The sequence below is a fragment of the Schistocerca americana genome, chromosome 7 (assembly GCF_021461395.2).
Source record: "Schistocerca americana isolate TAMUIC-IGC-003095 chromosome 7, iqSchAmer2.1, whole genome shotgun sequence".
NCBI classification, from domain to species: Eukaryota; Metazoa; Arthropoda; class Insecta; order Orthoptera; family Acrididae; genus Schistocerca; species Schistocerca americana.
The window spans coordinates 49,557,058-49,584,608 of record NC_060125.1 but is presented as its reverse complement, the minus strand read 5'-3'; the positions used below and the strand labels follow the sequence as shown (position 1 = coordinate 49,584,608).

Sequence of the window (27,551 nt, the reverse complement as noted above, 5' to 3'; positions counted from 1 at the left end):
TTATGAAATAATGTTGCATTTTAGACAATATATTTTACAGGTTTTATATTTAATAATAATTTTTGACATTTCAAACAAACTTACAGACATATTAAAATAAAGGATTTAAAAAATTATAAAGTTGTTAAAAGATATTCATAAAAATACATTGGAGTGATGTGCAATTGATTGACTGTGTCAAAATTTGTTGTTGAAATTTAGGAATATTGCATAAATGTACCCAGTGGCAGCGACTTTGCAAACTTGCACTGAAACTTTGGTGATTTACGTTCTCACTAAGACTTTCCAAAGCACTTTTCCCCTGGCTGGAAATTTTGTTCACTTTCTTCACCAAGTACAAATAGTACTTGCACTGTTTTTCTGATCAGGTGCAACCCACAGAAACAGAAGCAGTATCGAGTGCAGCACCATCCTGTATAAAAGTCATACCTTCCAGCAGGTTTTTATCAGCCATACTAGGGATAATGCGATTCTGTAACATTTCAGCATACTTCACATCCGTCATGCTGACAGTTTGAAAAGCAGCACCTTGCATTTCCTCAAAGGAAAAGTGTCCAGTCACAATTGATGTGGTGAATCCACACCACTCTGCGACTTTCTTGTCATGCAATGGCGTTTCCATGATGGTTTAAGGAGCTGTAGTAGTCCACATTCTGCAGTTGTGGATGCTAACAGAACCTCAAGAGTGCGAAATAGGCTCTGTTGGTCCACAACACATTGGAGAACCTATCATTATCTTCCCCCACTTTTTTGAAGTGCCCACAATGCAAATTATCTCTGTATCACATAATCAGTGACTAACAGTTCATAATGACACTGTATTTTGTGTGTATAGCATTGGAGGGTACGCCTTAGTGTTCTCCAAATAGATGTGGGTGGAATGCTGGTGTGATATGCAACTTCATGAGGCGCTGACTTCACCATGTAGACATGAACCTGCTAAAGTTTCCATTTATTCCTGAACTGTCCCAGAAGGAGCAGCACTTGTATCTGGTCACACACTACGGGGCCAATCATCTGTAAATGATCTGTGACTTCAAACTTTTTGATCATTTTCTTCACAGATACACTTGTCACAGGGAGTTTACCCATTTGAACAGCAGCCATTGAGATTAAGGTCACAGACAATCTAATCAACCATGATTCGGGATACCAAATCAGCACTGCCTGCAATCCAGCGCTTGAGCTTGTGAAAACTCAACGCAGGACACTCCGGGATTCCACAAGAAATAGAATTGGAGACCGACAGAACAGCCGTGAGACAAGGTATCGGACATTAGAGACCAGATCTGACACACCCCAGATCATGAACTCGACTTCAGAAGACGGCCAGGCCGGGCGAGGACGGTGGAGGGAACACCAGCGACCAGAGAGGGACAATGTAGCTGCGTCTGGTGGGCGCGGACCTCAGACGGAACACGATGCGGCACAGACCGATTAGGGAGCACCCAGCAGGAAACAGAAGTGGAAATCATAGTAACAGCCATGAGATAGAGTACCCAACATCTCAGATCGGGTCTGACACACCTCAGATGACAACCACAACCATTGAGGACGGCCAAAACGGGTGCCAACGGCAGTCGGAACATCCGCGACTGGAGGGGTCCGTTGAAGCCGAGTCTGGCAGACATGGACCACAGATGGAACACTCGACTCGGCGCGGACCGATTAGGGAACGCCCAGCTCCTCCCAGGCATAAATAATGGACTCTATCGACCCAAGGACCAGTCTCAGGTAGCACCTGAAGAAGACAGCCAGGCACGTTGTTGAAATATCATGCGAGAACGACGCAAACATCCGGCTGGATTCCCGAATATCCAAGATGTCTACATTAACGGTACCTTTTCCAGTAAAATCAATATGCCGCGATTGGTGACACATCTCTCTCTCTCTCTCTCTCTCTCTCTCTCTCTCTCTCTCTCTCTCTCTCTCTCTCTAGCTCATTTTTACACAAATCTCATTTCGCATTACTGACATGGTGCTGTCTAGTGCCATCTGTTGGCTAGGCTTTGCACTCATTTCTGGTTTCAATAAAACCCCATGTCATTTCAAGCACCTGTGTTAATTTTCACCGTCTACCTACATTATTCCACGAATCTGTGAATTTTCAAAAGTTAACAGACTTTCGGGTCACCCTGTATATCAACAATAATGCACTACCTGTTCACTCCCACGTTAGGAGATATGTAGATGACACCTCAATATTGTTCTATGGTAGAGAAGATACAGAGCTCGGATTTTTTGCTACTACTGAGGTAACAGGAATTAACTAAATACTTTTAAGAATCAGGGACTCGACGTGAATGTCACCAAACTCAATTATTGGAATTTAAAAAAGGCAGTTCTCACCACACCAATGTAAATAATGAGTGTCACATCTCGACAACCAAAAGTAACATCTGTGGACATAAATGAAATTTTGTGGTGGAAAACTGCTTTAATTTTGCTTGTGGAAAAGTCAGCAGTGACTTAAATATCTTTAGCCAGCTCATAAAGATAGCTCCTAATCAAGTATTAAAAATACTATACTATGAAAAAATGTATCAATTTCTTAACACTTTGAAGACCTGACACTCAGAAGAATATTGGAGCCTAAGAACCTAGCCATTTATGCCCTTATTTAAAGAGTTACTGGCACATATGTAATTGATGTATCTTCAAGAGTAATACACACTAAAACAGATATAAGCTTCAAAATTTATTTTGCATATTTACAATAGCTCTTTGATAAATAACAAATGTTAAAATAATGATGGCAGAAAGTATAATTACCCTTGTAAGAAAAAAAGTATGAGGTGACTTAATGAGCAATTCGTTCCTCTTGAGCTTCCAAAATTTCTTGCTCACTCAAAAAATGACATATTTGTAGCAGAATTACAGCAAATTACAAACCCTAATTAGTACACACACAAAATTACGTCAATGCGATTATATTGGTTCAGCCAGTCATGACAGCAGCTGTTATGTTCACTAATGTTCCTTTATAAATAATTCCTGAAATTGACAACAGAAGGCAGCACCAGTCAAGGGGTGGATAGCAAGATGTCTGCATATTGTCCCCATGTGACATGAATCCAGTTTTCATGTAATCGGGTGTTGAGGCATTGAGAAAATTGTGGCCCAACCAATACTTGGGCAGAAAGTCTTAAAACATAGGATAGGCCATAGACAACTATGTTGAGTTCTCTTTGTGCAGCACAACTAGTTAACAATATATTCAAACAACAGGATGTCCCTGATGAAATAACAATATAAAGATTGTTACTCACCGCATACATGAGGTGCTTAGTGGAGTTTTTGGACAAAAAAGCCCATCTTCAGAACAAGGACTTCTTCCTCCTAAAGCTAAAAGTTGGTAGTCTTAACAATATATTCATTAAACTTTTACATTTTTATGAGACAACCAACTGAACTTATTGGATTGATGTACATGATCACATCATCAGCAAAACTACAGGTACTTTTGGAAAAGAACACAATTAACAATGACAGATAAAAGCCCTTACATCAACAGTTTTATCCAGCTGAACAAACTGCCAAACACTAAGAACAAATAAGGGGATTTATTGTAACACAAAATTAAAATTTTTCAGACAGAAAAATGTTTACATTCAGTCAATAAATTTCATGGCACTGTTTGTGACATGAACTAGCAGCATATGATAAATGATAAAAGTGTTAAACATACAAGATGCAATTGTATGTAACATATTTCATAATTGTAATTATTGTCATACTATTACTTCTGATGTTTGCAAAAGCCATTATTTAGTTTGTTCCACATAGGGAAAACGTAAATGAATAAACATATAAAGATAAATAAATACACGTAGGCTGCCAGCACTGTGAGAGGGTGGTATGGCTTACTCCCCTGCTCTGCTCTTCTGTCCTCGGTTGGACTGAGTTCTACATCTACATCTACACTCTGCAAACCACTGTGAAGCACATGGCAGAGGATAGTCTCCTAGACCAGTTATTAGGACTCTTTTCTGTTCCATTCATGTTTGGAGCAAGGGAATTATAACTACTTAAATGCCTCTGTGGTGACTATAATTGGTCTAAGTTTGTTCTGCGGTTCCTGCGGGAGTGATGTGCAGGGCGTTGTAGTACATTCCTTAACTCATCATTTTAAGCCAGTTCTTTAAACTTTGTAAGCAGGCTTCCTCAGGATAGTTTACATCTATTTCAGGTGTCTGGCAGCTTAGTTCTTTCATCATCTCTGTGACACTCTCCTACAGGTCAAACAAACCCGTGACCATTTGTGCTGCCCTTCACTGTATATGTCCAATATCCCTTGTTAGTCTTATTTGGTATGGTGGTATGGGTCCCACCCATCTGGGCAACATTCTAGGATGGGTCTCAGACGTGGTTAGTATGCAATCTCTTTGTAGATTGACTGCATTTCCCTACTATTCTACCTATGAACACTGTCTGTCAACTACTTTACTAACGACTGAGCCTACATGATCATTTCATTTCATATCGCTACAAATTGTTACACACAGGTATTTGTATGAGCTGCCCGATTCCCAACATTTTGTGAGGTCCAAAATTTTACATTTCTGAACATTACAGCAAGTCACCAATCTTTGTATCATTTAGAAATCTTATCAATAAATGACTGAGTATTTTTGTGGCTTTTGTCAGACAGCAATTCATTCTAGATAACTGCATCATCTAAGAAAAGCCTGAGGTTACAATTTATATTGTCTGCTAGGTAATTAGTACACAACACGAATAGCAAGGCTCTGAAGACAATTCCCTGGGGCACACAAAACTTACTTTCTGCATTTGTCGATGACTCTCCATCAGAGATAAACATTGTGTCCTCCCAACCAAGAAATCCCGAATTTAGTCACAAATCTTGCTTGATACCCCATATGATCGTACTTTTGACGACATGCAAATGTGTGGTACTGAGTCAATTACCTTTCAGATTTGGTAGTGAGTCAATTGCCTTTCGTAAGTCAATAATCACTCCATCTGTCCATCTGGCATGACTTTCAGGATGTCACTTCAGTATGAGTTCGGTTTCATATCACTCATGCCTTAATAAAAACTCACGGTTATTAACTGTATTACTTGTCTTACTGGGTTAAACTGTTAACATAAAAGACGGTTCAATGAGTAGACTGTGACAGTATTATAATGTTTAATACGTGAAATACCTTCCCATGGTTGGCTTGCAAGCTGTGGAAAGAGCACTAGAATGTGCCAGTACAGAGTATCCAAGCAAGTGGATAAAGCGACATCTGTGCGTAGAAACAGGCGCTACACGACGCTGACGGCTGCGACGTTCACACTGTGACCCGGAAGTTGCACATGTGCAGGAGCACCGCACATGTGCAGAATTTCTGGCCGGCCCTGCTGTACCACATAGAAAGGCATAAAAATGAGGTGACACTTCCCTGAAAGAATACTGTACCAGTCCATCATCAAAATGACAATGCAACACCTCAACAATAGTGTGCAAGTGAATAGATAAAAAGATCAACTGGAAGATGAGCCTGAAGCCAAGGTTGGCAACAGAACCAGCACAACAGCTCTGAAGTCAATATATGGAATACAGCAGAATTTAAACTGAAGGTCAGTGACCCATTAAATATGACTTCAAGTTCCCTGAGTAAACTCAATACAAATTTGAAAATCTTATCTACTATCACAATGTCCCATCCACGATCAACAAAACTGAGGACTTTAACATATTGCTAACCAATGAGCTCAGTGATATTTCAGTAGTGCACTGATGGAATGAAGTTAATTTCACAACCAAATTCCAAATTGTATGAACACTATTCCAGAACGAATGATGAACTTTGTGGGTTTGCCATCTTCACCAAACGACATACTGACAATCTGACCCCCCCCCCCCCCCTCCCAGTAATTTTAATGATTTCCTATTCAAATAATTGGACATGTTTTTTATGCAAAATAAGTCAGTGGAAACATGATGTCATTGTATGTGGTGACTTAATAATCACTTCCTCACCTAAAATGGAAACACGGAGCATAGCTCAACATTGCATAATCTTAATCTCAGTATTCTTCTAAATGAGCCCATTAGAATAACATCCACATTCAAGACAGCCTTAGACCAACTCTTGCAAACAGAAATAACACTACATAAATGTAATGTAGATTTAGCAATCAACAAGCTGTCATATTAAATGTCGATGCAAACAAATACACCTCTAAACCAATTCCACCTACAATTTTACAAAGACATTATACTCCAGACAACCAACATAAACAAAATGTCCTCCAAAGTTAAGAAAAGTGCTCAGAGATGCATGTGGCCAATGATATCAACATAAATTTTAACATATTTCTTGACAAAGTAGATCAATATTTTGAAGACGCATTTCCACAAAAATCAGTAAAGATAAATAATAGTCCGCAAAACAAGAACTGGATTACAGCAGCTATAAAAACCTCCTGCAAAAATGAGAGAACTGGAATATTAGCAGTATTTTAAAAATGATAGATTGATACTCACCATAAAAATGACATGCCGAGTTGCAGAGAGGCACGACAAAAAGTGTGTTACACTTAAGCTTTTGACCAAAGCCATGCGTACCACCCATATGTACCCTAAAATATTCTGATGTAGTTATTTCCATCAAAATTTATATAGCTAGGTACAGTAAGTGCTGATACAAACAATCGAGGGCAGCAGAGGGCACTAATGCCTGAATACACAGGTAATCAGTACCATATCTTCAACAATTAAAATTCAGTATGTGTAGCTATTAATTAAAATTACTTCACATGGTAATAAGAGTGTCTGAAAATAAAACATCAATTGACATAAAACATGTGGGAATAAAATCCATATAAAATGTACATAGAGCGATAACAGAAAGCTACTAGCCTGGAACAGTTAATGACACATGACTGTGCAAAAGCCAGAATAAAAAGCTTAAAAGTAAAATCACATCTATAAACCAGAACCTTCCAGCATGACAAACAATTGAATATAACCATAAGTGAAAGGTAATTAACAAGAAAGTGACAATTAATTAAAACCTCGATAGTCGATTACACATTCAGGGTGGAATCTCAATGGCACCACCTTGTAACTTCCGTGTAAGAAGTTTGTTTTCCTCTGCCACAGCCTGTGGAAGGAGGGCCAATCTTCTCAGCACTGGTGGCCTGCTGTGGCACTTGATGCTGCTCAAACTGGTAGATTTCTGAATACATCAAAATAATCTAGCATTCAGGTTAAACTCATCTGGTCCATTCAGCAGCAATCCTGGTTGCTGTTTTATATTATGCAAATCTGCTCTCTACTGGCCTCAATTATTCACATACATACAGATGTATCCAGGCCATCACCATCACTTGCTATGTACCTACATATACACATTTCGATATTGATACTTACATCAGAATATTTTAGTGTATGTATGGCTGGTATGCATGGCTGTTAATCATGTCAATATTTTTATTGTTCTCATGTATTACTACGCCTGTGCAGATTTTACTTTAGCTAATTGAATTTAGATGGTTACACTACAATTTTTCTATTTGTAACATATCTGAAGACAGCAATGGCCAAAGCGGTAATTGCAAAATTTACAATTTTTGTGATCAAGATTGACCTTTAAAAATAGTGTCATAACTAGATCGTAGACACATTTACAGAATTTATGTCTTCAGTTGATCAAGTTATTCTTATAACAAATTCTCCATTCCCAAAATCATCCCTGACATTGACCTAAGATAACCTATTGTTCCCACACTCTGCACCCAACTGTTGCCATCACTGCCCCCCCCCCCCCCCCCCCGTCCTGTCACCTCTTCACAGTTTGCCTCCTCTTGCCTCACAATTATCACTGTCCTCTACCAGTTTGCTCACGTCTTTTGCCCTTCTCTGCTCTTCTCCTTACCGCTACCTCCCTCCCCCCCTCCCCCCATTACTTCCTACGCTGTGTTTGCTAACCCTGCCCTGCCACCTCTAGTTCCTGGATGCTCTGCATGTATACAGCTGGTTCTTATTCTCCCAACTGTAACCTGCTATCCTTCCTCCTCCTACTCGCCACCTGGGCTTTTGCTCCGACTTAATGTGTTCCAGTTTCATTATAGTGGGAGCAATCGGAGACAGCGGTCCTGTGTGAACGTAAGTGTGTTTTCTTTTCTACAGAAGGCTTTGGCTGAAACCTTAAATGCTACAGTCTCTTCATTGTGCTTGTTTGCAACTCAACAAGTCCTCCTTCCATTGAGTACCAATCTATCCTTTTCATAATACTGTTGTTATCCCAATCTGTACATTCCATTGTTTGATTCTGCCTAATGGTTTTTCTTCCATCCCACAATCCAATGATGTTTTCCTTTGTTACATTTCTCTATGTATCAGCTGTCCCATTCATGCACAACGCATGGCTGCGTAATCGCATGGATTGTTGGTGCAGAATCTCATGCCCCAAATTCTTCCTGCTGATGATTATAATTATTTCTACTGATCACATCCCCTCCCTCAACCGCTTGTATTTTCACATGTTTTCCACACCTGACTCTCCCACAAAAACTTGGTGAACATAATCAATCTCTCTTTATTCCAGCATGTGTATTCTCCCACACCTCATCCATCCCATCCCTTTTTCTGACTTTTTAATACAGTTTTTACATATTTGTGCACATTTTTATGTATTTGTGCATATAGGTACATATTTTTATGCAACTTTTCCTATTCGAGATCTACATCTACATGGATAATGTCTAAATCACAATTAAATGCCTGGCGGAGGGTTCATCAAACCACCTTCACAATAATTCTCTATCATTTCACTCTCGATCAGCACCTGGGAAATGAACACTTACATCTTCTGGTGCAAGCTCTGATTTCCCTTATTTTATTATGATGATTGTTTCTCCTAAGTATGCTGGCGTCAACAAAATATTTTCGCATTCGGAGGAGAAAGTTGGTGATTGAAATTTCAAGAGAAGATTTCACCTCAATGAAAAACATCTTTGCTTTAATGGTGTCCATCCCAAATCCTGTATCATGTCCGTGACAATCTTTCCCCTATTTGGCGATAATACAAAATGTACTGCTCTTCAGTGAACTTTCTTGATATACTCTGTTAATCCTACTTGGTAAGGATCCCAGACTGTGTAGCAGTGATCCAAAAAGAGGATGGACGAGCGTAATGTAGGCAATCTCTTTAGTAGATCCGTTACATTTTCTGTGTTCTGCCAATAAAATGCAGTCTTTAGTTTGCCTTCCCCACAACATTTGCTGTGTGTTATTTCCAATTTAAATTGTTCCTTAACTGTAATTCCTAGGTATCTTGTCAAATTTTATGGCTTTTAGATTATGCTGATTTATCATGTAGCCAAAGTTTAACAGATTCCTTTTAGTGTGTGAATGACCGTACACTTTTCATTCTTTAGGGACAATTGAAAATTTCTGCACCATTCAGTTATCTTTTCTAAATTGTTCTGCAGTTTGTCATCATCTTCTGATAGCTTACTAGATGACAAATGACAGCATCATCTGCAAACACCCTAAAAACAGCTGCTCCGATTGTCTCCTAAATTGTTTATATAGATAAGGCACAGCAGAGGGCCTATAACACTACCTTGGCAAGTGACAGAATTCATTTGTTTTACTCGATGACTTTCTATCAATTACTATGAACTGTGACCTCTCTGACTGGAAATCACAAATCCAGTTACATAACAGACACATTCCACAACCATGCAATTTCAATGAAAGCTGCTTGTGTGATAGAGTGTCAAAAGCCTTTTGGAAATCTAGAAATATTGAATCAATTTTAAATCCTTTATCAATAGCACTCAACACTTCACTTCATGTTTGTAAAGAGCTAGTTGTGTTCACAAGTACTATGTTTTTTAAACTCATGCTGACTGTGTGTCAACAGATCGCTCTCTTCGAGGTAATTCATAATGTTCGAACACAATATTTGTCCCGCTGCATATTGACATTAATGATATGGGTCTGGGCCTGAATATTGTTGTGACCTGTGCAACTTTCCAGTGTTTGGGTACAGATCTTTCATCGAGCAAGCGGTTGTATGTGGTAAGTATGGAGCTACTGCATCAGCATATGCTGAAAGGAACCTAATTGGTATAAGTACTTTTCTTACAACCAGAATCTCTTTGGATTTCTGGCCAGGTTTCGAGATAAAATTTTGCTGTGGAAACTATTGTAAGCACCTCGCATTGATGTCCGCGCTAAATTACAAGCTTCTGTAAAAGATCATCATTCTTGAGATTTTGCATTCATTTAAATTTGGCATGCTTTTTTGTTGATTCTGCAAAAGTGTTCTGACCCGTTCTGTGAACCAAGGGGGATCAGCTTTGTTTGTTAATTTATTTGGTGTAAATCTCTCAATTGCTGTCAATATTATTTCTTTGAATTTAAGCCACATCTGGTCTACACATACATTGCTAATTTGAAAGGAGTGGAGATTGTCTCTCAGGAAAGCGTCATGTGATTTTTGTCTGCTTTTTTGAATAGGTATGTTTATCAATTATTTTTGGAGGATTTGAGGGTTACAATATTCAGTTTCGCTATGACAGCCCTGTGTTCACTAATCCCTGTACCCGTTTTGTTACTGAGAAAAGTGTGTTTCCACAACCATTTACTATTTGTGAGGGCTCATGAAATCACTGCTCAAAATTATTTTCAGAAAATGTGTTTAGTTCAATTTAGGTTGATGATTTATGGATACCTCTGGATTTAAACATGTATTTTGCAGACATGTCAAGGGTAAATTAAAATCACCACCAACTATAAATGTTTGAGTCAGGTTCATGTTTGAAATCACACGCAAGTTTTCTTTGAATCTTTCAGCAATTGTATAATCTGAGTTGGGAGGTTGGTAAAAAGGACCCAATTATTTTTATATTCTGGTTGCCAAAAATGACCTCTGCTCATACTAACTCAAAGGAAGTATCTGCATGAATTTCCCTACAAGATAAACTACAGCAGGTTCCTGCTAATCCAAACCCAAGTAATCCGAACATTCGGTTAATCCGAACATGAAAAATGTTTGTCTTAAGTAAGGAAAACTGAGCGGTAAACTGCTGTACATACACACTATTTTAATTTACACAGTACAGTAAACTTGTATTGGAAAAATTGGCAAGAAAACATTAGGTTTAAACAATGTATAATAATGAAAGAAAAGCTGTCAAACTTAGTCAAATACAGTGGACATTTTATCCCTACTTTTTAGATGACAAAAACTCAGTCATTGTTTTTTGGCATAATGAAGACAGTCTGTTATATGACGCATAGTTGCACCATCGTCTTATAAACATCAAATCAGCAGGTATAGCAGTGGGCTGTTGCTCCAAATAACATAGAGCGAAGTCACGAGCTTCTGCTGCATCACTGTATGGCACCAGCTCTCCTTCCTCGCTTTCAGGCTCACTGTCACTTCCATCACAGCAGTCCACTTCTTCTTGGTCTTGAGTCACAGCAGTAACTAAATCAGCATCAGTAAGCTTCTCCACACATGCCTCAGCCACTGCCATTCACTCATCTACATCTCCTTCACTAGCTTCTTCACATCTATGGGTTGTCTGTATCATTTGTAGTAGATTTTCCTCTTCATTTTCAACTAGGTTGTCCTGAAATTCAAGAGATGTCCACAGTATTCTCCACAATTTTCTCACCGAAATATTCTGCCATGCCTCAGCGGCCCAATAAATAGCATCCTCCACAATGGTCTTTTTTATTTTGACCATTAAAGGAATGCTATCATCTTGGATCAGCATTCTTAACCCTTCAAGCGAGTAGTTTCCGGTTGCGCGCCTAGCCTACTGGCGGTAGTTTATATGACTGGCTTGCCCCAGAATGCAGCGATTCAGTGAAATTGCTCTAGGACGGGAATTACTTGTTCAAATGTTATGAAAATTTCAGGAATTGGAATCAATACATATTCATAACGATTAAAACATACATTGTGACTTAAAATGAATTCTTAGTGTGGTATATTTTGAAACAATGTCCTACACCACAGTCCTTGCACCAGAACGATGTTTCCTTATGTCTCCCCGTCTTCTTGCAGCAGGCTTACTCTTCTTCTCTGTGGGTAGGATCTTCTCAATAAAATGCCTTGCTGTGAGCTGTTCAGGCACAGGAGTTTTTGAAGGTCACCTACATCGAGGTGAAGTTACATTCTTCCCATGAATTTCCAGCAATTGTGTTATGAGCAGAAGCCTGAAATTTATACGTGTTTCTTCTGTTGGTTTTTCGCTAGCATTGTAAAAAATAAAAGCATTGTGCACTGCAACATTCATCAGCCTTCTAAACATTTTCATACACCACTTTACACCTTTCTTCCTTTCCGTGAGGAAAGGTTGTAGTTTCTGATCCTTCAAATCTACACCACCCATAAAACTATTGTACTCTTTTATGCACTGAGGCTTCCTTACCTCATTGCCCCTTTTGGTTGCCATAATAACTACATCATTATGAAATGCAGAAATAAAGGCAACCTGTTTTTTATCCATCCATTTCAGTACCATTACGCCGTGTGAATGATGTGCTACGAGTTCACCTTTCTTCAGTTTTCCACGTCTCAAGGCATCAGGTACATTCTTCCTATTCAGTCGAAGTGTGTCAGCTACATTCATACCTCTTTCCTTGAAAACGTGGCTCAAAACGACGCGGTTATAATAATTGTCCATCCAGAGCATATGGCCTAAGCTGAAAAGAGGCTCAACAAGCTTCACTACAATCTGACTGGTTTTCAGGGTATCTGCAGAAAGAAATTTCGTTTCTATTTCTGTGGAACTTCCTGCATAAATAATAAATTGCCATAAATAACCTGTGGAAGATTCGCAGATCTCATAGGACTTTATACCAGACTTTGCTGATTTTAGAGGTTTTTATTGCCAGCCTTCATTTCCATAACGTAAGAGATTCATCAACAGAAATGTTTTCTCCCATGTTGTAAGTATTTCTAAATGTATCATTCAAGTGCTGAATGGCGGAACCCAACTTGAACAATCTCTTATTGCCTTCAAATGTATTCAGTTCTTCGCTGTTTACAAAATGAAGGAATCTGCAATGTAGCTCAAACTGTCTTGTTGCATACTCTGGTAAAAAATCTGCGTATTCAAAAACGGATGCTTGCTGAAATACGACTTTATGTACGGTTTCTGAATAATTCCCATCAACATCTGCAGTGCGAAAAACACACAACCGCTCATCTTTGTCAGTATCTACCCAGTTACGTAGCCTAGAACAAGGTTGTAGAATGGTCAACAGTCTGTTTTTGTATACAATCTGCAGCACAACGATTAGTTTCACACACGTCTGTTTCTACAATGGTTTCACTGAAATACAGCTTGAACGCTTCAGCTGCAGAATTTACCTGTATCACAGGTCCACATTTACCAATGAATGGTGTTTTCAAAGAGACATAAGTGCTGTCAACTTCTTGCCATTTCCAGTCTTCTTCATTCCGTGCACGTTTCACTGGTGCACCTTGTTCAATGTCATCATCACTGTCCGCCGTTTCTTCTTCACTTCTTCTGGGTGTTCCTTTCATCGTCAACATCTAGATCACTCCCGCTGTCATTTGTACTATTTAAACCATTCGTCGGTTCACTGAGAATTTGCTCAGAGGTAAGACCACACGAAGTGTTTGGCTGCATCATTTAGCGTTCGAGTGTGTCGCTCGGACTGTAATATACATAATTTCTCCAGACTGCCTCACTTCATGACAAAGATCTTCGATGCAGAGCAGCACAGATATGTCTGTAGTTAGCTGACGAAGTAGTATCGGCTGTCAACAGATGGCAGAGGAATGCAGTTTTACCTCCAAGACTGCAACTGGAGAGTACATGGTCGGGATGCCGCCAGTGCGGACATTCGCAGTGCGCGAGTACGTACTCTGGCTCCCGGCTAGAGGGGTTAAAAAATGTTTTCTGTAAATCAGTTTTAATATTTGCAGTATGCCCTGGTCCATCAACTGTAGAAGTGGAGTAACATTCGGAGGCCAAAAACTTCGCCACAATTTCTCCACCACATAATTCCTCAGTGCAGTGCTGGGGTGAAATGATGCGTTATCAATCAAAAGGATTGCACGGGGAGACAAATGATTTTTCTTAGGAAACCATCGAACAAAGGGAACAAACTGGCCTGAAATTAAGGCCAGTCTTGTCAGCATTATAAATTTGTTGGGGAGAAAACTTTCCCCCTCATCATGTTTTTCAAACTCACCCAAGTACTCCTTTGCTGCATCACAGTCAGAAGAAAGCTTCTCTCCAGTAATTGTTAGCTGACAGATTCCATGATGTTTTTTGAATCAGTCCCACCAAACAGTATTCACACTAAAAGGCTCATAACCATTCATTAACTAGTTCAGGTTAACAGCCTTCTCCTGAACCAGTACTCCACTAAAAGGAGTTCCCTTCTCTTTCCTGCGTAAACCAAAGCAAAGAGCTACATGCACTTTATCATACTGGGGCTGTTTCAAAGTCTGCCGAATTTCGAGTGTTTTTCCCGAAGATGTTGCACAGGGCTGTTCAAACTTCACTCGGTTCTTCTTCCAAACACAAATGGTTGCTTTACCAACATCCAGTTCCATTGCCAGTTTAGGTACATTCTCAACATTGTCTATCCACTTCAAAGCATTCAGTTTTTCTTTGAGAGTTAACGTTGTATGTTTCCATTTACTCATGACGAAAATACGTACACCACTGCACCTGAACGAATACAATACAACTGTTACTTGTGCCAGCGTTCGATAACTAAAATAACCAAGCGCTTTGCGAGTCACCTGGCAGTGCGATGACCTCAGACACTACAAAGCTCTCAACAATGCACAACAGCAAGAGCAGGGAGTGAGAGTGAGCCACTGTTCCCACACTTGTTACCATGGTGTACCTAATTATCTGCTTGGTATACTTGATTCTAGTAACTCGTCACCGTAAATCTGGCTAATCTGAACAAATGTGTAATCCAAACAAGGTCCAGTCCCAATTAGTTCGGATTAACAGAATTGTACTGTACGTCTAACAGTAACAAACTCACCACCGCCAATTGAGTTTAGCCTATCCTTTCGGATCACCATAAGATTCTTCACAAAAACTTTGGTAGAGCTTATCTCCGGCTTTGGCCAGCTTTCAGTGCCTATAACAATTTGAGCATCAGTGCTTTGTATTAGCATTTGGAGCTCAGATACTTTTACAAAATAGCTATGACAATTTACAACTGTTATACCAATGGTTCCTGTACCTGCATTCTTCCTATGTTCGACCTGCATCCTTTGAAACTGAAGCCCTTTTCGTCTTTCCCCAAGACCCTCTAACTAAAAAACCGCCCAGTCCACAGCGCACAGCCCCCGCTACCCGTGTAACCACCTCCTACATGTAGTGTACTCCAGACCTATTCAGCGGAACTGGAAACCCCATCACCCTATGGTACAATTTTAGAAATCTGCAGCCTACACAGCTGTAGAACTGTCTGAGCACCTGATTCAGATCCCCCCCACTCGGCTTTGTACCAAAGGTCCGCAATTGGTCCTGTTGACAATGCTCCAAATGGAGAGCTCTGCTTTCATCTCGCTACCAAGACTGGCAGCATTTACCAATTCTGAGCCGGTTGAAACCAGAGAGAATCTCTTCTGATCTGAAGTGACATCATTGGTATCAATGTGAGCCACCAACTGCAGTTGGCTGCACCCCGTGCTCTTCATGACGTCTGGAAGAACCTTTTGCTGTGTCTGGAATGACTCCACCCAGTATGTACATGGAGTGCACATTCACTTTCTTCCACTCCTTGGCAGCCATGTCCCTAAGGGGCCCATAATGCACCTACCACCGGAGCTCCCAACTACCAATAATCCCACCCTCTGTGATTGCCCGAATTTTGCAGGCTCAGAGGTTTCCTCTGAAACAGGACAAGCAAATACATCTGACTTTGGGACAGTGTCAGCCACAGACAGCACCTGGAACCTGTTTGTCAGACTAACCAGGGAGCCTTACGTGCAGCCACACCATGAGGCAACCGCCTACTCGACCATGGGTGAGTGGTCAACCTCAGCACAGCAGTAACTGGGGTGGTCAACAGTGCATGGGCCGATCAGCGGATTCAGTTGTGCAGAGGTCCACAGGATTTGCACGGCCGGCCCACAACAGTGATGCCCATCCACTATGTAACCAAAGCCATCACAGCCTAGAGCTGAGAACGAAGTGTCACCAACTTGGCTTGCATCTGCACACAGCCATCAGAGTCCCTATCTGTACTAAAGACCGTGGAAAACTACACTATACAGACAAACAACAGCAATCGACACGCACTATGGAACTCTACTGTAGACACAAAGGAAAACACAAAACTGTCTCTAATAAATTTGATTAACACGCATAGATTCAAAAACTGAACTACCAAAGCGCACAGGTGAGACTACGTAATTTGCTGATTAGGAGCTTGAATATGTCACAAAATCAATTTACTTTCCAATGCAAACAAAAATGTGGGAACTGTGTCTATTAAATATTAAATTAACAGGCAGAAACTCAAGAAGCTAAACTAGTAACGCACACAGATGAAATTAAGTAATTCGCTCCTGGTTAGGAATTCATAAAATGTCACAAAATCGGTTACTTCCCTGTGACTCCTTGTGTCTCAACTGGTTGCTGCTGACTGATTATCCAGCTCCAATCACAACCACCTAATGCCTTCGTTGCTACAGCCCAGTCCCACACCCTGTTCCTTAAGGCTGCCTAAACCATTGGATCTCCCCCAAACAGTTTAACCATAAAAATTCCTTTCTCTGGATCTCAATCCATCCTTTCACAATGACCTTCACCTTTTCAGATTCTGCCAGCCCCTGTCCATTACAATACCGATACTGCGGAAACACTTCTCCACAGCAGAGGCATCCCAGAACCACCTCTGCTCCCTCTGCAAGATACTGTTGCTGTGTAAGCACACCTTTGAAATTGAGTCCCTTGCACTACAGCACCTGGAGGGGCATTCCAGACACCACATCTGTAAGTTACTCAGCCTGCTGGCATCCTACTGCTGCCTGGGGGCACAACTCAATATCAATCCTGCCTCTTCATCAACCCCTCGTACCACACACACCCTGCCTAGGCGATCTTTTCAACTTGCCATGCACCTCCAAAACTCCCTTCGTAACTCCTCTAAGCCCAGGGCTGAAACAATCAAAGAAAACTGAAGTTAACCTTTCCACAAAAGTCCTTAGCTACACAGGAGTTTCAGCCCTACACACAAATTTAACCTTGTGGGACTTAACCAAGACCTACTCTCCATCTCGCAATCCCTGCAATGCAAACACTCCTCTGCCACCAATACCTCCAACAAATGCCAGCCTAATCAAAACACTGGACCCTGCCTCTCTCAGTTCATACCATCATCCAAAAATGATCCACTTCCCACATAACCACCCCCTCGTCATCTGTCAGGAAATCCTTTCCTCCACCTCGGCCTCCTCATCCTCCCCCAGTCCCCTTCCTAAGAACAACAACCTTTCAGCAGAGGAAATGACAGCCATACACGACCTCAAAACAAACCCTGACCTAGTCATCCTATCTGAACACTAAGGTCATACCGCTGCCATTATTAATCGCAGTTACTGCCTGACAGAAGGCCTCTGCCCGGCTCCTCCACCTATAAACTCTGCTAGAGTGATTCCATCCAAGAAGTCCAACATAAACACCCACCCCTGCCTGAAGCCTTAGGCTATTCCCAGAACCTACCCCTAAATCCATTTCCCTCCTCACTTCCATGACACCCTGTAAGCCTGCCTTCTACATGCTCACCAAATCCACAAACCTAACAATCCTAAATGACCTATTGTTGCTGGTTACTGTTTTCCCACTGAAAGCATATCGGCCCTCACTGACCAACATCCCGAGCTTATTGGCTGAAATCTAGCCTCACACATCAAAGACACGAATCACCATCATCACTGACTCTCCACCATCCCCACCCCTTTTCCTCCTGAAGCCTTATTCATCAGAGTTGATCCTACACCCCATACAACATTCCTCATGCCCACGGTCTTGCTGCTAGTGAACAATACCTCTCCAAACACGCTTCAGACTCCTGGCCCACTACCTCATTCCTAAGACCCTGCACTAACTAATCCTAACACACAACTACTTCTCCTTTGAAGGGAAGGTATACAAAGAAATCCACTGCACAGCAATGAGTACACAAATGGCACTCTCCTATGCCGCCTTATTTCTGGGTCGTTTAGAGGAAACCTTCCTTAGCTTGCCATAAACCCAAACCTCGTCTTGTTCAGGTTCACAGATAATATCTTCACGATCTGGATTCAGGACAAGGACACCCTATCCTCTTTCCTTCACAACTTCAGCACCTACTTAGCCATTCACTTCACTCAGTCTTCCCCAAACCAACATGCCATCTTCCTGGACATTTACCTTGTCTTCTCTGATGGCTCAACCCACACCTCTGACCACATTAAACCCACCAATGACCAAAAGTGCCTGCATTTCGACAGCTGCCATCCCTTCCACATCAAAAAATCCCTCCTGAACAGCCTGGCTGTCCAGGGACAGCATATCTGCAGCGACAGGAACTCCCTTGTCCAGTGTACTAAATGTCTCACAAATGCTTTCACAGACAGGTACTATCCCTCAGACTTGCAAACAGATTTCCCAAGGTGTATCCCCACATGCCCCCAATTCTCCCACTATCCCTACAAACCAGCTATAAAGTATTGCCCCCTTCATCACCGAGCCTGGAACAACTGAACCACATCCTTCATCAGAGCTCTGATTATCTACAGTCATGCTCTGAAATTAGGGACATCGTACCCAAGATCCTTCTCATGCATCCTACAGCAGTGTTCCATCATTCACTAAACGTCTTCACAACATCCAACTTGATCCTTACACAACTCCGAATCCCAAATCCTTGCCACAAGGGGCATATTCCTCAGGAAGATATAGGTGCAAGACATGCCCAATCCACACACTCACTACTTCCTATTCCAATCCTGTCATAGGCCTATGCTACTCCATCAGAAGCTGGGCTACCTGTGAAACCAGCCATGTCATATACCAGTTCTGCTACAATCATTGCTCAACTCTTTATATTGGCACGACTATCTACAAGTTGTCCAACAGGATGAATAACCACTGTCAAACTGTGGCCAAGGGCAAAGTGCACCATCCTTTGGCACAATCAAGCTGAACATAACATGCTCGATATTAATCGCTGCTTCACAAACCGAACTATCTGGATCCTCCCTTCCACCACCAGCTTTCCTGAACTTCGTAGATGGGAGTTATCCTTACAACACATTCTCCATTCCTGAAATCATCCTGGCCTCAACATATGCTAACCCAACTGTTTCCACCCGCTCTGTCCTGTCATCACCTCACAATTCACCTCCCCTGACCCCCATTGTGCACTGCCCTTTGCTGGTAGATTCACTGGTCTTTTCCCCTTCTCTGATCCTCTCCTTTCTGCTCCATGTTTTCCTCTCCCTCTCCTTCAGCCCTGTCCTGCCACCTCTAAACCCTACATATTCCACCAGGCAGTGCTGTTTTTTCTTTCCCCAGCCATACCCTGCTATCCCTCCCCCTTCCAAGCTCCAAGCAAGAAGCTGCAGTTTAGTCCCGAGAAAGCACTCCTGCTTTTTTTCTAGAGCTTTTTAAAAATGGGCAGAAACCTTTTAACGTCACTTTTCGCAGGTCAACATCTAAAAAAGTTTTGAAAAAGTTGACTGGAACACACTCTTCGAAATTCTGAAGTTCGGAGGGGAAAAATACAGGGAGCAAGAGCCTATTTTCAACTTGTACAGAAAACAGATGGCAGTTATGGAAGTCGAGGGCCATGAAAGGGAAGCAGTGGTTGAGAAGGGAGTCAGCCAGAGCTGTAGCCTATCCCCAGTGTTATTCCATCTGTACAATGAGCAAGCAGAAACGGAAACCAAAGAAAAAAATTGGAGCAGGCATTTACATTCAGGGAGAAGAAATAAAATCTTTCAGGTTTGTCAATGACATTGTAATTCTGTTAGAGACAGCAAAGAGCAGCTGAATGGAATGGACAATGTCTTGAAAGAATAATGGGAAATATGGAAGCATCTGATCCTGCCCGTTTGCTTTGACCCATGACATCACAAATATGGCGGAAACGACCATGAACCACGATTCTAACATGGCGCATATAATGTCGGTACGTACACATTACGAGGACGAAAATACATCGAAAAACAAACACACACACTTTCCACAAAAAGCATAATGACACTAACGGGACAAGTGCGGGAAATGGGGTGTTTTCGGGTGGGGGCAAACTAAATATAAACAAACTGTTGCCTCATCAGGAAAGAGGGAAGGAGAGGGAAAGGCGAAAGGAAGTGGGTTTTAAGGGAGAGGGTAATAAGTCATTATACAGACACAAGCAGACATGTCTGCTTGTGTCTGTATATGTGTGGATGGATGTGTGTGTGTGTGTGTGTGTGTGTGTGTGTGTGTGTGCGTGTGTGCGTGCAAGTGTATACCCGTCCTTTTTTCCCCCTAAGGTAAGTCTTTCCGCTCCCGGGATTGGAATGACTCCTTACCCTCTCCCTTAAAACCCACTTCCTTTCGTCTTTCCCTCTCCTTCCCTCTTTCCTGATGAGGCAACAGTTTGTTGCGAAAGCTTGAATTTTGTGTGTATGTTTGTGGTTGTTTGTGTGTCTGTCGACCTGCCAGCACTTTCATTTGGTAAGTCAAATCACCTTTGTTTTTAGATACATATATTTATTTCCTACGTGGAATGTTTCCCTCTATTATAAATATAAACAAATTTAGACACCCACCCCCATACAAAACCACACAAAACGACAAAAAAAAAAAACGACATCAAAAAACTCCCCAAATACCATTAAACACAATATCATCTGGAATCAGACACTTCCCTTGACCTATATAGCTCAACAGCAGCTCCCGATCCCATAAATTAGGATCAAACACTTCCCTTGGCCTATATAGCACAAAACATCTCCCGATACCAATATCAACATACATAGCCACACATTGGGATCGAACACTTCCCCTGACCTGCGCACTGTTAATTTTATCCATCATATCCATTCCTGAACAAAAACAACAAACGATTAATTTTCTAAAATTACCACACGATCTACAGCGAACAACACTAAATTAACCTTCACACAAAATCGTTAACTCACTGAAACAAATTCCACTACAAACACAGCCGACACTCTAACAATTCTGGATAATGAGCAAAAGCAAATTGAGCCCATTACACCACACAAACGACAACCCTGAACATACCACCAGAGAGCACAACAAACCACAACACGACGACATCTACAAACACGTCACACTCACAAGCCAAACTCGGCGCCGTCATGACGTCATACACGACAACACCCGTACGTCACGGGTCAAAGCTGACGCGTGGGATCGGACGCTTCTGACGACCCAGATAATGGAATGTAGTCTAATTAAATCACGTGATGCTGAGGGAATTAGATTAGGAAATGAGTCACTAAAAGTACTAGATGAGTTTTGCTGATTGGGCAACAAAATAACGTATTATAGCTGAAGTAGAGAGCATATGGGTCAATCCATTTCAGATTGACCAAAATAAATAAAATTTGTTGCTCAACCTTTTTTTTTTTCCTGATTTTTGTATCGTGTACCCTATAGGTAGACACACACATAGCACTGTTTGAAAAATTTTTGTAAGCTGTAATTTTTTACTGGCAGCCATTTTTAAAATGACAGTTGGGCAAATATTAATGGGAAACGTGGTTCGCAGAAAGTTTATTATTGTGAAAGATATCAGGCTAATTCAAAACCCAACATGTTCAGTGTAAAATGAACTACAGAAACACATTTTTCTATCATGCAAGAATGTCTACAAACTCTTTTTGTAAAGACTCTCAAAAAATTTCTCAATCATTACTTTTTAAGACCATAAATTTTTATGAAGGAAGTGAGACTCATTAATAACATGTTATTTCTGTGTTGTGTACGTACAAAACTACCTGCAGTATAAGTTTTAGTCCCGAGAAGGCACTCCTGTTTGGTTCCCCTCCCCCTCCCAGAGCTTTTCAAAAATGGACGGAAACCTTTTAATGTCACTTTTCACAGGTCAATATGTAAAAAGGGACTGAATGAAAACAATTAAAAATTTTACAGAATATTCTTTATACTTATAGGAATACCGCATAAAAAGATTATGACTGAGACTCACCTACAGAGATAGTAACAGAGCAGTGAATTTCAGTAACACCCCAACACTTCTTGATGCTCGTTCAGTGCCAAGTTAGCAAACAAGGGCACCAATACATTTGTTGTACTACACTTGTGTACAGTATACACACAATGTTTCTCATGTATTTAGATTTAAACTTCAGCGGTACCTACTAGCCAGCTGTAATTTATATCAAAAAGAGTTAAACAAACTTGACATTTCATTGCATAATTTATCAGTTATGTTCTGCGTTCCACCAGACACTGTTGAGAGTTCCAATGGAGTAACTTTTTGTTTTTTTGTACTATTTTCTTTAGATTCATCCAGCAGTATCACTTTTGGAAAGTTGAAAGGTAGTTTTTAGTCCAGAAAGGTGAAAGAGATGCGCAAAATATCACTGTTATCTTCTCTTTTGCCTTCAAATTTTCTAAGCCACCACGTCTCATCATACATACAAACAACAAATTATTATTTGTGAAAGATGATACGTTTGTATGTAAAAAGTATTGCAGTTTAAAAGCATCAAAGTTAGAGCCTTTGGAAGCAACAAAAACATCTTATTTCATTGTCACATATGTAGACACTTCTGGATAGCTTCTTATTCCTTTAACTGGCAAACATTCAAATCTCTCAGTCAGTTTTGTTTTGATTTGTTCAATTTTAGGTGAAGAAACAAATATGTATTTAACTGCAGTAACATTCTGACGACAGTATTTGAACATATCTTGCAGAATCAGGGGATCTGTTCTGTGTAAGGTCTTTGTAGGTGAGCCTGTGTAACTTCAGTTTGTTGTTCAGCCTATCTCATCAGAATAATTCTTGCCATGTGATGAGGCAAAGAAATTCCACTCTGCTAGTAAACCAAAATATTAATGAAGATTCTTTTATTTTTCTACTGGCTGCTTGCACTATTGCTAAAGTAAATGACCATTTCAATATTACGTGTGATATTCTTAATTTCCCTAATGAAGTAATGTGGAAATGTGTACACAGTTGTGGTATTGTGAACAAGCGGTTCACTAACTACGCAAACTGATTTGCAACACATCTCCTTTTTATGGTGATGATAAACATACGCACTGTCACTTGTGTATTAGTCCAGCGACACCTCTGAATTTCATCCTGCACTATAAAAGTACAATTTTCTGAAAAATCACCAATCACTAAACAGTGGGGTTCTTTTAAGTTTTCTTTCATTTCCCTAAAATATTGGGCTTGAGGTTTTCAGGTAGCTTGATGGGATGTTAAAAGCAGCAGCTTATCAACATGAGAATGGAAAAATATCTCACTGGGCAGTATCTGTGTAATGAGCTCAGATCTATTGATTTGTACTTTTGGTTGAAAATTACTGTGCAGGGCAAAGTGTCAAGTTACTTTCTTAAAAGACATGGAGGGTATCTGATCTGGGACATTCAGCACAGGTGTCACACACAGAGTAGCAGCTCTCTGATAAGCTGAAAGCTACTGATACCAGTTGTGTGACCTGAAGCTGAAATACACCATTTTTTAAAAATAATTAAAGACAGTCACTGTGTTTCCCTAAGGTAGTATGCCTACCTGTAAATGAAACAGCCTGTACTGAACTAAAGAAATTATAAGTTACACGTAGATGTAAACGTCTGTAAATATGAATGATAATTACTTATTTAGTGTCTATACAGCTCCTAGATTGTCAAATCAATCATATTAATGTAAATGAGATTGTGTGTTAACATTTGCACATAAATATCACGCTTGCAAGAGCCACTATTTGATGACAAGCAAACAGATACGTAAATACAAAATAATTATGATGATGATGGTGACAGCTATATCAATCTGCAAACTGTTGCAACCTGTAAGGTACTACTGTGACTTGCTAAATTACTCCGCAAATGTTAAACAACGCTGTCCAACCGTACTGCCCATATACCGTCAAAACCATTCACTACATCCATTAGGCCTACTTCATTAAATTTAGGGCAAATTCCGCGGAATGCGCAAACAAATATAACAGATCCATTACTTAATGAACTTACTTGGCGAGTCAGGTTTGTAAACGTTGCGCTCTGTTAACAGACTGAAACAGAAAGACGTCGATAAAAACGAATAGGACAGTAATAATCCTGCGCCATTAACTTTAATTATTTGAAAATACTGGTGACAGTAAAAAGACCTGCAAGAAAGAACAACGCTATACAGCAAATGACGAACTTTTGAATTCCTTCATGATACAGCGTCCATTTCACTAGGATTGTCTTCGCTATCGTGTGTCCATTTATGTGCATGTTGACATTCGATATGTAAAAGTTACTTGCCATTTTTTTCAATGTTATTCACTTTTTAACACACTGCAACTGCTAAAACTTACGAAATTAATCAGTAACCCAGTTCTCCGGCACTGCAACTGCACGAAACTACAAACAAAATACAAACTGTTGGCTCGTTTCCCACAAGGCTGTGGACTCTGGGAAGAGCATTTTTGTCCAATAGGAAACCTGCAAGTGTGACTTCTGCAAAGGAGTATGGAAAAAAGAAGTGACGTAATTTGTTCCACGCTGGAAGTTGTGTGAAGTGTATTCGAAATGTTGACAACATATTGTTTTTGTGAATATAATTATGTTGTATTTTAGTGTTATGATTATTTCCAGAAGATCTATTGCGTGAACTTATGTTGTTCTGTTTTATGTAGGGTTATTCCACGAATAATTACTCCTGTCACGCATTTTCTGCTTAAGTCAATTTTTGTAGGAACACCCCCTTGTCACATGTAAACATACTTTCTTTTTATGGTATTAAGTTAGAAGACATTTAATAACAACGGGTTATGAACTTAATATATTGTGTTTTACCTGTATCCAAGTGAATTTCACTGCATCTATATTAAGTACGTTTGAAAATTAGTCTCATAATGGCATTACCATCAGACATAAGCCTGATGGACTACTTATTTGAAAGAGAAGATCCGGTTTTGACAATAAGTGATAAGGCATCGGCCTTCAAAAATGAGCCAAAATGCTATGACAATTTGTCAGTGAGTTAACTTTTTCCATGATGGTTTTCTTGATATATCTTGAAAATTGTTGGACAGTTTTTAGAGAAAATTTTATTTACAGGGTACAAGTTGGCCTTCAGAACAAGATGTAAATGACGACCTTATAGAGTCAATATTAAAATTAGAGGATCATCCGTTCAATATCCTGGAGTGTGATGATCTATTAACAGACCCATCTGTTATGGACAGTTCAGTGCCAGGTAGCAGTTCTTCGGACAGTGGAATGTCAAGTGATCAACGTCTGTCACCACCTTTACCAGATGTTGAGGAACAAGTTGAAGTAGTGGGACGAGAAAACTTTGCAGCTTCTCATATTTTAGATTTTGATGAACATACCACACCTCCACCAGTTGGTGAAGAGATTGTGCTAGATTCCTCAGACACAAACATCAATCTTGATGCTGAAGTTGAAGATCCTACAGCCTTCATAAGTTTTGGTGAGTTCGCATTACCTATTTGAAACTTCTTGATTACATTTCCACGGCACTGTTACCTTATGACATGCACATCGCTTTCAGAGAAGACTTGTTTTGTATAAATTGATGCATAAGAACAAGAAGAGAGAATATATATGAATAAGGCACATATATGATACTTCATTTACATTGTGTGTAGAATGCTTCATGGCATAATTCATACCAATTTTGTTTTGTGGAACAACTAAATGTTTCATACAGACATTTCATATTCCATCTCTCTGCACTTGCATGAAACAGAATAGGCATTATAGACAATAAGAACATCATATCATTTTACACAATCATAGGCTTGCAGTCTAATATCGTGTGTGAACACACAGAAATCGTAGAACTTATTTAATTTGACACAGTATTTGTTAAAGAATTGATGTGATTAAGAAAAAGAGTCATAATTATTGATTAGCAAGTAATAGGGAATGTCCGTGATTTAAATTAAGAGTCATTCCACGTGAAAGGGACTAGGGGTCCCGACTCAACCCTCTCCATATCTAATGAAATTTGGTGTGAACATTCTACATGGTCTTCGATGGTTATACAGCAAATTTCAGTCCAGTATCTCCAGTGGTTGAATTTTTAGGAGTTTTTAGAGAGAGGCTACTCATCTTTGCATCACATACGAAGGTGCAAATGTGCAAAGTTTGCCGGGCTTTTTTAAAAGTTATAGCAGACATTAGGTCATTTGCTTTAATATACATAGACAACTGTTTATGCTGAATCTCACCATGGCAGAAATTATGGGTTTAGCCGCACCAAAATACAGATATAAGCCTCTAAAGTGACTAAAAAATTCAGTGCACTGTTTCAAGAGCCAAAATTTGACTGACCATTGCTACTTTTCATATGGACCAATCACACCAAAACTTCAGAGGGTTATTCCTACCTGTGATTTCTATATATGGATCAAATTTGATTAAGAGGATGCCTACATGAGAAGATATGCTTCTCCAAAATTGTCCAAAATTTTCTATGTGCAAATTTTAGAGTATTTTTGGGAGGCAATATCTCAACTGTTCCCTGTTCAATCCTTTTTTTCTTGCTACAGCTGGAAAGAGGATGCTTTAAGCTTTGCAAGCTATATTGTTTAATTTCTGGATTTTGCATTTTGATGAGTAAGAATACCTTTCAAAAGTTATTATTTTAGCAATTCGAGAAGATTGAAAAGTGAAATATTTTGCTGATTAAGTTCCATAATTGATTTTTTATTCCAGTATGTAAATCAGTTTCAAACATTAATTTAACACATGTCATAAAAACAAGTGTAATACACTACACATCAAATTTGCAAAACAAAAATGCTGAGAGTCAGTTCCATTTTTGGTTAAACAGTTCAGTTTTGTCAAGGGCAGATTGTGGATAACAGTATTGGGGTCGACAGAAGCGTCCAATCCAACGCGTCGGCTTTGACCCGTGACGTAAGGGTGTTGTCGTGTGTGACGTCATGACGGCGCGGAGTTTGGTTTGAGTGTGGCTGTCTCCAGTTCTGTTTTATCTTATTTTATTTACTTTTCTGATCTGTTCGTTCTATCTCGTGAGATTTTTTTAAAATTTAAAAACACTTATTACTTATTTTAATTATCTGTTTCCTCGAATTTATGTTTTAGTTTATTATATTTATCTTTCTGATCTGTTCGTTCTATCCCGTGAGATTTTTTTTTTTTTAAAGACAAAAAACACTAATCAGCTACTGAAGCATCTTTATCTTCTATGGGTTGCAGGGGTTACGACCCCTGGGGAGGTGGGTGGGTATTCATGCATGGCTGTCTTCACTTACACATTGTAGCTACGCAAGGCGTCTAAATTTGTTTATATTTAGTTTGCCCCCCCACCCAAAACACCCCATTTG

General features: G+C 40.0%; 1 protein-coding gene and 1 long non-coding RNA gene across 2 annotated transcripts in view; one reads left to right on the top strand and one right to left on the bottom strand.

Moving 5' to 3' along the window:
- Positions 1 to 22,333, bottom strand: LOC124622638. Its single transcript, XR_006980665.1, has 2 exons — positions 22,196 to 22,333; positions 1 to 5,367 (listed from the first exon to the last, which is right to left on the bottom strand). It is a non-coding gene; the product is annotated as an uncharacterized LOC124622638 (long non-coding RNA).
- Positions 22,334 to 24,699: 2,366 nt separating this feature from the next.
- LOC124622637 (cyclic AMP-responsive element-binding protein 3-like protein 2) overlaps positions 24,700 to 27,551 on the top strand; it is a 70,137-nt gene continuing 67,285 nt past the window's right edge. Inside the window, exons 1-2 of the mRNA XM_047148416.1 lie at positions 24,700 to 25,208; positions 25,291 to 25,666. Coding sequence (XP_047004372.1) covers positions 25,086 to 25,208; positions 25,291 to 25,666 — 499 coding nt within the window. The 5' untranslated portion in view covers positions 24,700 to 25,085. The remainder of the gene's footprint in view (positions 25,209 to 25,290; positions 25,667 to 27,551) is intronic.